This window comes from Manis javanica, chromosome X (genome assembly GCF_040802235.1).
Source record: "Manis javanica isolate MJ-LG chromosome X, MJ_LKY, whole genome shotgun sequence".
In the NCBI taxonomy this organism is placed as follows: Eukaryota; Metazoa; Chordata; class Mammalia; order Pholidota; family Manidae; genus Manis; species Manis javanica.
In genome coordinates this window covers 9,115,432-9,128,643 of record NC_133174.1, presented here as the reverse complement: position 1 = coordinate 9,128,643, position 13,212 = coordinate 9,115,432, and the positions used below count along the sequence as shown (strand labels likewise).

Genomic DNA, 13,212 nt, shown 5'->3' with positions numbered 1-13,212 from the left:
CAGATTTTACACATTGAGTACATTTTTAAATGGCCCAAACAGATTTTTAGTCATCTAGAGCCTGCCTGCTTTGCATACATCCTGAAATTATGCCCAGTATTTGCTGGTCAGGGAGAAGATAGAGCCTTATGGTTATAAGACCCCACTTCACTGCTGCCCTTTGGAGCTCTGCGATGGAGACACCCCCGGCAGGCTGAGTGGCATCATCTAGACAGGTAAGTCCCTTCCTCGCTGGGAGGCCACTTGCCCTCTTCCCTTCTGGATGGCAGCTCCGTGCTTTAAGCCTCTGCACTGTCTCATACGGTAAGGGACACCCTGTCCTGCAACCCTGCCCAAGCTCAACTTGTGTGTGATATGTGCCTACCTTTACCCTCGTTCAGCCCCCAAAGTCCAAAAACTCCCACAAGCCCCCAGGAGCAATGCAACCTCACCGCCACCTTGATTTTTGCCCAGTGAGGCTCATATTAGACTTTTGACCTCTGGAATTGGAGATAATAAATTTGTCTGGTTTTAAGCCACTAAGTCTGTCGTGATGTCACAGCAACAACAGTATGATGCACTGGTTACTGCAAAAGTAAGTCGACCAACAAAGCCATATTCACACTTAACGTTTGTTGAAGATGAGCTCTGCTAAGGTCACAGGGTGTGTCCCGTATTTGGAAAGGTAATTCCAGCAAAACTAACGTGTATTCATAATGATCTATGCCTCTAGGGGGTGCTTTCAGGTAAGTGTAACCTATTTATATGATTAAAAGTCTGTTTAGATTCCCATAGAATAAATAAATCTTGCTGGAAATTGGAGGGAAGAAAGGTGTGTTTAAAGAGAAATGCTGGTTTTCCCAATCCTGTGTCTCATTCCAACATGACACTTTCTATACAGAGTGATTTTTCTATAGTTCTATTCTGAAGATAAACATCTTTGAAACCGTCTGGTATCTCTCACTTCATGAGCAATTGAGGGCTTCCTTCCTCTCAGGCCCCACCACCCCATTCCTCAGCACTTTGCTGGACCCAACTCTTCCTAAGGACCTGAAAGCTCTGTGTTGTTTCTTGCCTCTGAGCCTTTGTGTAACTGATCCCTCAGCCTGAACACCCTCTCCACCCCTTTCTCATCTGCCACATTCCTACCTCTGTGTCAAGACCCAGACAAACCATCTATTCCCTGGTGCTGCTAAGTGGAAGAGAGAATCTAGTCCTGCATCACTGAATCTTGCACTGAAACCTCTTGGGTAGCATACAGCATTCTGTTTTGAAATCATTTGTCTGTGAGTCTATTCTAGCAATGACAACACAAAGTGGAGACTAGCTGATACAAATTTTTCTTCTCATTTTAATGTTGAATTCCCTTTAATACAATTTGTATAGTGCAAGTCTCTTAAAGGGATCTGTGTGCGAAACAATTAAGTTTGATAATTATAGAACTATAAAGGGTCACTGATGTTAAAGGACTGAGGTAGCTATTTTATTGTAAAGATAAGTGGGGTAACTACTGTATTGGTCACATTTTCATTTATGTATAAACGTTCTCCTTTCATTCTCATTCTTTTGTATATTATATCCATTTCTCTGTCTGCCCTTGGACCATCACATAAGCCACACTTTTGTCCATTCTGCCTGGCAAACCCTCACCCATAATGGGCATGTGACCTGTGCAGACACACAGGGTCCCATGTTCAGGAGGTTCCTATGCTTGCATTCATGCTCTGCTGTTGCCATCTTGGAATTCTTAATTTTTTGAACAAGGGGTCCAGCATCTTCATTTGAGCCATTCCTGCCTGGATTGATTCTGGAACACACCATTTTGTTCTTGTTGCAAGCTGCTCAGTCCCCCTAGAGAACCTCCCCGAGTCTGGCACATTGATGCCCCTAGCAGATTAAGTCTCCTTCCCCTCAGCTGGACTCGACTCTAAGGCTGTTAGGAAATCTGCGGGTTCCTGGTGATCGCGTTTCCCAATTTATCAATATTTCAAAACTTTACCACTGTTCTCACACTTCCTGCTCTGTCACTTCCCTAGTCACTCTCTGAAAGTGAACTTGTTTCCTCTGCCACAAAAAACAATTACATGCCATCATGGGGGGATTCCTTCAGCATCCTGCTCGCCCACCCACAAATGTAGCCTGTCCTTATTTCTTCTTCCTTCCCCCTAGTTACCGTGGGAGAGGAATCCCTCCTCCTGGGCAGGGCTACTGGCCATACCTGAGTGTGCTCTCCCGCCTGCCCAGGAAACTCCTGAAAGTAAAACCATTCTGTCAACAACCCTCACCAGCACTGAAATGCTCCTTAAGTTTCTCTTTAAAAATAAACAAAAAACCCACTCAATGGTCTACATACCTCTCTGGTCGCTTCTTTCTCTTTTTCTTGGAGAAGTTGGCTGTACTCAGTGCCCTCATATCCTCACTGCCCCCTTCAGCACTGTACTCAGTTCTGTGTCTGCCTCCATCCCTCCACTGACCCTGCTGCTGTGGAGGTTTCTAAAACCCACGGCAGCTTCTTAGTTTTGACTTGAGTCAAACTCTGCATCTTCAGACACTGTGAACTTGCTTCTGAATGGGTATCCTTCTTTCGGCTTCTCAGTGATCACACACCCCTGGTTTTCTTTGGACTTCTTTGAATGTTCCTTCTCTGTGTCCCTCACAGCCCTCTTTCCCCTGTCTGTCTCTGACATGCTGGTGCCCACAGGGCTTTGTCCTCAGCCCCTGTTGCTTCCCCACCCCTATCCTTCCTTCTCCTCACTCTTTACCTGCCTCCTGGGTAATCTCATCCCCATTCATAGCTTTCACCTCCATCTATAAGCTGCTGAGTCTTCAACATGCCTGTGTAGCCAGTCCTCTCCCCTGAGCTCTGGACTTCCTCATGGACCTCTCCACCTCCATGTCTCACGTTTCAGTTCATCCCACACTGATCTTAACATCTGTGTCTCCCCCCACCAATCTTCATCCTGTAACACCACAATCCCCCTCTTGACAAAGCCATACTCTTGGGAGTCATCTTAAGCTTCTTCCTCTTTGCATTCTCTATATTCAGTTAGCACTCAGCCTACTGATTTTTGCTTCCTTAATTTTTTAGAAATCATTTAATTTCTTGCTACCTCTTAGGCCCTCGTCATCCCTGGTTTCTGATGATAAGAAGAACCTTCTGTTCCTCCTGCCTCCTGTCCGGCTCTGTTTGAAGCATGCTCCACGGTGCCTGACTGCATAGTTGTTTTCCATAATGCACATTTGACTGCACCACCTGCTCCCTATTTAAAAACCCTCAGTGTCTTCCCATTGCCTTGAGGAGGAAGTCCAGCCTTAGCATGGTGTGGAGTCTTTACTTGCCTAGGACCTACTTGGCTGTCCAGACTTGTTACTTTGAGGGATCCCAGGTTTGACTCAATGTTTGTCTTAGTTGGCTTTTTCTAGAAGGTCCCGAGACAAGGATTTGGGTACAGATAGTTTCTTTGGGAGGTGATCTCAGGAGACACCAGTACAGGAATGAGAAAGCAAGGCAGGGAAAGAACCCAGATCACTTCAAGGTGCATAGGTAAACAGGTTACGGTGTGAGTGACTGGGAGTTACTCCTACTGGGAATTGGTGGGAGCCAGTATAGAACATGCCTCAGGGGGACAGAGAAGCTGGGATACTTAGCCCCAGCCCCCAACTGTTATTGGCGGAAGGCTATTCCTACAGTAAGTCATCAGGACTTCCAGCTTGCCATGAGCATGCTGCTGGGGTCTGAGTAAGATCTCCTCCTCCTCCCCAGGCCAAGGCGGAGTGGAGTGTGGAAGAGGAGGCTGTCACGGTATATGGAAGCATTGGGGGCCATGGGGATATGGGTGGGGCATTGACAGTGTTTCCCACAGGGCCCCTCTGCTGCATCTGCATAGCTCTCCTATGGCCTCTATTACAGTTAGTGTCATGTGTACATAGGAAACATGTCTGCTTATTCGTCTGTCTTTCCTTGGACTGTGAGTATCCCAAGAGCAGAAGACTATTGGATTTCATAGATGACTTATGGTAGGTGTGCAGTACGTTTACACTGAGTCTGTGAATGAGTAAATAAATATTCTGAAGAGGAGATTGGGGTAAGGGAAAGAGAAAATTATGAAAGGAGAAAACCAGAGACTGAAAAATGCGACCTAGTAGGAAAGTAGTAAAGAAAACAGAGATAATAGTTAATAGCTGGAGATGAAGGAATTGGAAAGAGACACTAAAAGACAGGATTTCATTTGCATGGCTGCTTCTGCAAATCACTTTGCATCTTGTAAAAGAAAATCCATATTGCAAGCCCTAAAATAAGTCTACCATAATACCTAGCAAAATGGAACAGGCCTAGAAGAAAAACACCTTAAAAATATTTCAGGCCTTTGTGTCCCTGACAAGCACCAGCTCTCTACCCCGGTTGTATAGTGGAATTATAAAGTACCATGAGACTTACTATTTCTTGCTGGATTTCATAATTAAGTCTGAATTCCTAATCCACACAGGTCTGTTAAAATCTCATCTAAATCCCTCAACCTTTAAGACAAAAAACAAACATGCTTTCTACCTCCCAAGGGAAGCAGTTACAACCTCTTCAACATCCTACTTCCTAAGGAAGCAGTTGTTACTTTAATTAATGATCTATGAAGTCTCTTTAAACACCTCATGCAAACATGTGGCAGGATATAGAAAAAAGCTAAATGACAAAAGAGAACACACACTGTTTCATTGTATTCTCCTGAAAAGGAAAAATAAAGTAAGATTATGGAGTTTCTTTTTCAAGGACAAGGAAAAAGGCCTGTAGGAATTTCTAGTTTAAAAATTTCTTTAAATTAACTAATTTATTTTCTGGTTGTTAATTTTTCAATGGCTAAATCACTGGAGTTAATGTCTTGACATGAGTATTGACATATTAGTAGCAATGGTGTGAAGTGCCCATAGCATTGTGATTACTGAAAGCCATTTTAGCAGTCCTGGACCCTTGCTACTCAAAGCGAGGTTCTCTGGACTAGCAGCCTCGGCATTACCTGGCACCTGGCACCTGGCATGCACCTGTTAGAAGAGTCAAGTCCCAGGCTCTGACTTACTGAGTCAGAATCTCTTGGGCTGGGCCCAGGAATCTGTGTTTTACCTAGGCCTCAGGGTAATTCTTGTGTGTACCAAAGTTTGAGAAGTACTGGTCTGGAGTGGGGCCATCGAGATGTAGTGCCCACTCCAGTGCCAGCCTGTGGCCTGCTGTTGTAGTATGCAGCTGGACACGTGCCTTTGTTACTGCTTACTCTCTCTTCCTGTGCCTCTTGCCAATCTAAGTAGCGAGGATTCTTATGCATTCTCCCAGTTTCAATAAGAAACCCAGTTTGAAAGTTTCCAGTGGATTCTTTCTAGAAGGGATGAAATCATTGTTCTCTTTATAACACTGTCCTACCACCTTCTCTTTCTCTTTAACCCTAAACATCAGTGTGTGTGCCCTCAACCACCAAAGGTTAATGTGTTCAGTTGTTAATCCTAAAAATAAGCTTTCATTATGACTCTTCACACCACAGAACATTCCCTAAATAGGTGTGATGAAGAACTTAATTTTTCCCTACTCACACACAAGTGTCTTCATCTCCCAGAATCTGGATATTAATTCAGAGTGTGAACCTACTATTTCCCAGATGTGGGCCCTGCCTTCATGTATGGCTATGCATAACATCATAGGTCTGTTTTCTTAGGGCTTGTGGTATGATTTATGTCTTAATTATCTAAGCCAATCAGATAGTTTTTCTTCTTACTCAATTGAGTATGCGTTTGAATAAATAAAATTCAAATATCATCTGCTGGATTGAATTTACCTTTTCTAACACAAGGAAAAGAACTGGCTATCACCCAATGTGCCTCACCTATATATGAATCATGCAGGAGTTGACTCTGACCGGGGTCAGTGAAACTGAAAGCATTCTCCTTGGTCGGCAAATGTTTGCAAGATGGACATGATTAGCACACAAGAAACAGAAAATAAGACTTTTAATTTGAGAAGTTTAGCCTAACAATGTTGTAAACCAGGGTTTTCTCTACTGTAGCACTACCAAGGGCTGCATCATGCTTTGCTGTGAGGCCGTCCTGCGTGGTGTAGGGTGTTTACCAGCACTCCTGGCCCCTCCCCACTAGCTGTGAGTAGCGCCCCTCCCTTAGGTACAACAACCAAACATATCTCCAGGCATTGCCAAATGTCCCTTAGGGGGCAAAACTGCCTTGGTTGAGAACCACTGCTCTAAGCTGCTGGAGAGGAAAAAGAAAAGGAAAGGTGAGAGACCTTTTCAGAGTCCCAGAGGCTGAGCCTATTCTAATGGTAGCCCAATAGGGTCCTCATTTGCTGGGATTTATTTGGTCATAAGGCTTAGTGGTAGTGACATCTGCATTTCAACAGCCTTTTTTCAAAGTTAGTTTATATTCTAATTGGGTTGGAAGGGATTCAATGGGTTCTCTACCTTTGGATAGAGTGCGCTTGTACTGAAGAGTAGTTTATCCAGAGCCACTAACAGTGGGATGTAAAGTGGAAGAATTCATTTTGCCCCTAATTCTTTCCACTTCTCTTGTTTAGATGGTGTAGAGTAAAATCACGAACTCATTATTTCAATTCTGGGGTTATAAAAATATCTGTACATGGGGTGCATCTTGGGCAGTCTAATTTCCCTTTGAGGAAGAAAGACTAGAGAAGTGAAAATGGGGGAGGTGGATGTAGGTGGCTCATTGCAGCTGGTTGAAGATACTTGATAACATAAAAATAGGATTTTACAACATAGACCTGGGGCATCAGCTTCTAACAGACAGGGGCTGTACAACCATAGGGATATACAAATTTTGATCTGGGCTTTATAGTTTCTGAGAAACTTGGCTTTGATAAAACTGACAGTGGCTGCTTTTCAAGATGTAGAAAAGATAAAGCAAATACACCTAGTCACAAATTACTTGGCCCTTCCTTGAAAGTGACCCCGTTTCGTAACTTGATTGTTCAGTAAACACCAAGCACTCTTCCCATGCAAGTAAATCGAATCTCAGATATTTTTGCAATAAATATCTTCCTTGAATAAATTATGTCAGTGTCGCTTTGGAAAATGATCTGCTTTTGGTTTTTCTTATACCTTCTAAAGAATCAACCTGTATGTTGTGGAGGTCAGTTTCCCAGTGGGAAATTAAAGAGGTGAGTTTTTTCATTGGGAATGTTTGTTTAAGTGGTGTTTTCTTTTTCTTTTTCCTTTAAACTCCACATCCTCTTTGGGTCTATGAAGATTTAGTGGTTCATGACCAACTGGGCTGGAACTAGGGCAAGGTGAGCAAGGCTTCAGGTACAAAATTAAAGGTGGTGTCAGAACCCAAAACTCCAGATAAATATTTTAATACAGTGTTTTAAAATTATTAATGAAAAAATTCCATGGTGAACAAAATATCAAAATTTTAAATAAAAACAGGATCTGACTCTGTACCTGTGTGACTTCCCTCACTTGCCTGACCCTAGTCACATCCTGATGACCAGCATTAAAAAAGCAGGACAGAAAATGCTAGAATGTATTAGAGGTGTTTGTTTCAAGTATGTGTACATGTGTGAGTGTGGGAGACTGGATCATAATGTAAGATGCAAAACATGAGCTCTGAGCAGCAGCAGTTAAGATCAGGGACTCTGGAGCCAGACTGCCTGTGAGTGTGGCTTTGGGCATTTTATTTAACCTCTTTTTGCTTGTGTTTCCTTATCTACAGATAAGAACACTGCCTTCATTACTGGCAGGATGACCACTTAATTTTCCAAAAGAGGACAATTTTGATAGTGGATAGTGGCACTAACAGGTCATATAGCTCTATAGTGTTAATTATTGCAAAATAAAAATACATCATCAAACAATGAAACAGAGTTGCAATCTATGTCATGCAAAAAATGACAACCAATCATGAACATTCAGATGCACAACAGCAGGACTGCTCAGCTTCTATTTTGTTTCAGGTTCATTGATCCTATCATTTCCCATGGTTTCCACTGACCCCATCAAGTGGTAGCCTAATGGCTTCATGGTGATTATTTGCCATGTCATGTACCAAGGCTGGTACACAGATGGCCAGCAGGATTACGGACAGAGACCGAAAGAAAGGCATTTATCTCAGCCTCTTGTGCCTCACTGTTCTTCCTGTTACCAGCAAGCTCCCTCTGAGCTCTCCTGGACTGTATCCGTTATAATGTTGCTTCCAGAATGGGTCAAGAAAAGAGGCCAGGGATAGTGATGGTTGTGGGTTTGTTTTGAGATTTCACATGTCAAAGTGAGAACTTGTGCACTACGTGTGTATACCCCCACCCCAGAAGATCACACCATGACAGAAACCAGATGGACAAAGGGGAAGTCAACCAAACCCATCTCAGTTTATTTTAATGCAACTATGAATAACAGTGTTTTGTTTAAAATGAATAATCCAGGACAAATGCTAACTCCCACAAGGCATCAGGAAAACAGGCAAAAGGAGGACTTTCTGAGGTGAGCTGGGCTGTATGATCCCACTACTCCCACAGCTGTTGTGGCGATTAAATCAATTACTGTACGAAAACTGCCTAGAACAGTGCCAGTATATAGTAAGTCCTCAGTGTTCACAGTCATTACCGTTTTCTTTCTTAATGGTTCAGGCACAAGGAAACTTGAAAAGTACTGCCTTAGAGAGAGGTATTTCATTTCCTAAGAGACAAATAATTGGAAATGTCTCTTGCTCTTTTTCAAAATTCAATTGTCAATGATAACAATGGTCAAGTATGACTACAAAGGTCAAGTATGATTTGTTTTGCTCCCTATATCCCCCTCAAGTTTTAACTTTGTTAAACTATAGCCATTTTAAGATATAGACTCATCTGCTGATTGTTTTAAATTACCTTTTAAAATTTAATTTTAGACTTTAATTCATAACCACAGATCTCAGATGGGCACACTCACTGCCTCAGCATTCTGACCCCATTTCCTTTAAGCAATGGCTTTTTTACTTTCCCCAATTATGACTTAATACTATTTCTCTTTCGTCCCTGTGTTCTGCATTCCTTCTTTCCACCTCACCCTTGCTGATAAACTGCCTCCTGATCCATGGAAATGACAGGGGCAGTTAGTTAAGAGCTCGTGCATCTTACCATGAGCAAAGCCGCAGTGCATTGGCGCTCGTCGCCCTTCTCTGGGCCAGCTGTGCAGCGCTGAAGCACCAGAATCTGGACAGACATCACACTGCATGCCCATCTGGCTGCACCACCGCCTGGCTCATGGGCATAGGCAGACTATTCAACCTTTCAGTACTTAGTATCCTCATTGATGAATGGGCAATAATTTAAGTCATTATTAAAATGATAAATTGTTTGTTCTCATGTAAGGCTAGCTCTGACCCTTGCCTCTGGATGTCACCCTTTCTCATCTTCTCAAGGTGTTCTTTTTCCCCCTTAAGCTCTCCTCTCACTGCAGGGTTAATCTCTCCCTTTCCACTGCAGTGCTCCCACTGTCAAACATGTTCTTGTATCTTCCATTTTGGAAAACAAATTCTCCCATGAACTCGCGTTTTCTTCCATACTATCTTACATGCTTCCCTGCACAGCAAAGGCGATCGCAAGTGATGGCTAAAGTCGGCCACCATTTCCTTTACTTCAGACAGGATTTCTAAATGGTGGAGGGCTCCATTCCCAGAGGTTCCTGCCCCCCAGCCACCTGCCTCCAATGAGGACTATTTCATTAGTCAGTTTGTAATTTTTCCTCCCAGCTTCTTTGAGGTATAATTGACAAATAACAGTTGTATATATTTAAGTTGTACAATACTTTTATATATGTGTACATTGTGAAATGATTACCACACTCAAGCTAATTAACATATCCATCCCTCACATAGTTACTTAATAAAAAAATTGACACTTGGGTGATCTCACTCAGTTTTTAGGATTTACAACATTATCTGTTTGCTGGTCACTCCTACCTACACTTTTTAAGATTTTGTCTATCCCTTGAGCACATATATTTAATTACTTTCCAACTCTACTGGTATGTTCCATAGGCATCTACATTTAACAGCATCAAAATATGACTTCTGTGTTCCACCCTTAATCTGTCTCTGTCACAATAATCTCCATCTTAATAAATAGTAACACTACCCACCCAGTTGCTTAAGCCAAAAATCTGAGTCATATTCCTCTTTTCCTCCCTTTCCTACATCAAATGCATTAGCATGACCTATTAGTTTTTATTGCAAAGGGTAACCACTAGAATATAAGTTTCATCAGGGGTTTGCATTTTGTTCTGTTCAGCAGTGTGTTCTAAGGATGTATGTAGATGGTGCCTGGAACATAGGAAGCCACTAAATATTTATGGAATAAATGAATCTTAAATATGAGCACTTCCATCCAGACCCATGGCCAATACCATAGTCTAAGCCACCCCATATCTCTCATCTGTATTTCTATAATAGTCTCCTAACTGATCTGCTGTTTCCCTTGACCCCATAGACTATCTTCTAGATAGCCTGATACTTGCTATGTTGAAACTAACTAGAGGATTCCAGTCAGATTAAAATCCATTCCTTTATACTGGCCTGTAAAGTCCTGTATGAACCTGACATTACCTATTCTTTGTCTCATTGCCTATTCCTTTGTCTTTCTCGTTCTGCCCAACCTGCTCTAATACTGCCCAGGGTCCCCCAAATTTACTGTATCACAGTAAGATTCACCTGGAACTCTTGTGAAAAGAACTAATTCTCAGTGACCTCCCCTGCAGACTGAGTCATAAGGTGTGGGGTAGAACACAAGAATCTGTACTTTTAACAAGTATTCCAGGTGATTTTTATGAAGAGATAAAGTACAGATAGAAACTAATAATCTTCTGCATAGCATTCCAAAAAAGTCCTCCCAATTATTGAGAATTGAGAAGCAAAATGACACTCATTTTCCACCTCTAGTCTGGGAGAGCATGCAGTTAGTGGCCACCTACTATGCTAAACCAGAGAATTCAGTGTATGTGCTGAAATACCCTAACATTCTAATACTTCTTTGTTGGTATAAATGACCTCAACTTGTGCCACTTTGTGCTAAATTCCTGTGGATGAGGTTAAAGAAATGGTTATCACCAACAGGGAGGTGAGGAGGAAAAAAACAGAAAGGCTTGATAGTCAACAATGTATGAGTGGAAAGAGACAGACAGTGAGTTAGTGTGTGTGTGTTCCCTTAGGTTTGTGGCAGGACGAAATGTTTCTGAAGGTAGAGAAGGAGACAAGATAGCAGGGAGCTAGCCAGCAGGATACCACTCCAGACTATGCGCAGGAAACATTTTGGTATATGTAGTCAGGACTCAGTGAGGTCTCACACACATAAGCTCCTCAAGATAGGCAACATCTAAATCACAACAGGAGTTTGGTTTTACATCTAGGCATTTGGAAGCATTAAGATTTACAATGAAATATTTTTGTTTTCATTCCACCAGAGTAGCATATAACTATGGTTTTACTAGCGGGTTTAATTTACCAATTTTGGGGAGATGAGATTTTGAAAAATATCTCTCCTGTATGTAAAATTTTAGCTTCAGTTCTCTAGTGGTGGTGTTCCAGACACTAGCATTCTCCATATGCGAGGGCATGTTCCTCTCCCAGAATCTGTAAGTGAAAACAAGTGCAAAGCTCAAGATGCCCTAGGTGAACGCAGGCTGTGGACTAGAGCAGTGCTTCTCAAGTGTGTCTGCATGCCGGACTTACTTGGGGTGCTTTAGGAATACTGATGCCTGTGCCCCAGTCTGAGCCTGGGACCGAAATGATATGGGGTTGGCACAAGGGGAGGGATTTTTGAAAGATCCCTGGCTTATTCTAATGTGCAGAGGAGTTTGGACACCACTGGAGAGTTGAGCTGTGTTTCAGACCTCAAACCTCTGGATAGTGTAAAGTTTAGGTTTCTGCATTAAAGTTTAAGTTGAGACAATGAGATCAGTCTAATTGGATTTATCAAGTTGCAAGCAACATGGGTAGGAGCCTTACTTACATAAAACCAAAGCAATTGATGAAAAAGTCAAAGCAGTTATGTGCACAAAGTCAAATGCACACCCACAAATTGTCAATGTACATAACAGGATTTTAAAGTAATTTTGTCAAATTGAGTATATATGTGTGTGTGTGTGTGTGTATATATATATATATATATATCTCCAGTTAGAGTTGCCAGGTGAGACAGGCTTCCAGTTAAACTTGAATGTCAGATAAACAATTATGTATTAATGTAAGTATGTCCCACACAATATTTGGGACATACTTATACAAAATATTTTTTATTAGTTATCTGAAATTCAAGTTTAACTGTGTGCCCTGTATTTCTCTTTTCTAAATGTGACAATCCTGCCCCAACTTTAAGGCACTGTCCTGCATAATCATTCAGTGCCGTAAAACACATCAGCACAAAACTTAACCTTAGCTTCTTGTTCATTACGGGCTCTTCTGGTTTCTGAGTCACAGCACCCGGTTCACCACCTCAAGCTCTACATGACTGACTGCACCGAGGGTCACCTGTACCTTATTCTGCCTCTTCTGTCTTCTCCGGAGCCGCAGGAACTCCTTGTGCTGCCTGGAGACAAAGTTCACTGCTGCATATTCCAGTAAGGCAGCAAATACAAACAGTAGGCACACCGCCATCCAGATGTCAATCGCTTTTACATAGGAGACCTGGGGGAGAGAGAGAGAGAGAGACGCCGTGGAAACTTGTGAGGAAGCCAGGATTTTAGCGTTGTGAGCAGCAGAATAACCTCATTTCCTTTCAAGAATTTTCTAGCCTTTCCTAAGGAAGTGCTTAAGCATTTTGCATTTCACTTTGCGGACTGTGCAGAGCAGTGAAAGTTACCCGGCCCCCGGCTGGGCCCTTGTTCCTTCTCTCAGGACAGCCATTCTGCTCAAGTAGCCTCATCTCTTGAGACAAACTCCAAAGAGGACTCTGCAAGGGTTTCCTTAATGAAAAACAAAAAGAAAACAGAACTTTGAGGTAAAATAGAGTGGATACTATTCTCCAAACTGCTCATTTCCTTCTATTTTTCTCTTGACAGTTACAAACTAAGATAGTTAACATAACTCCAAAACTTGGATGAGAAATGAACTATGTATGCACTTGGGCCCTTCAAAAATCCATTTGTAATTTCCATCAATCTATTGGCTCTAACTGACATAGAAACTTTCTAAATAGTTTTATGTGATCACACTTCAAGAATATTCAACCAAAATAAAACATCAGGGCCGTAGACTTGG

General features: G+C 42.2%; 1 protein-coding gene across 5 annotated transcripts in view; it reads right to left on the bottom strand.

Annotated features, from left to right (window-relative positions):
- Positions 1-13,212, bottom strand: part of GLRA2 (glycine receptor alpha 2) — a 161,805-nt gene that overhangs the window by 21,491 nt on the left and 127,102 nt on the right. For all 5 annotated transcript variants that reach the window (XM_037020430.2, XM_037020427.2, XM_037020429.2 and 2 more), the window contains one exon: positions 12,490-12,639. In XM_037020430.2, the coding sequence (XP_036876325.1) occupies positions 12,490-12,639 (150 nt within the window). The remainder of the gene's footprint in view (positions 1-12,489; positions 12,640-13,212) is intronic.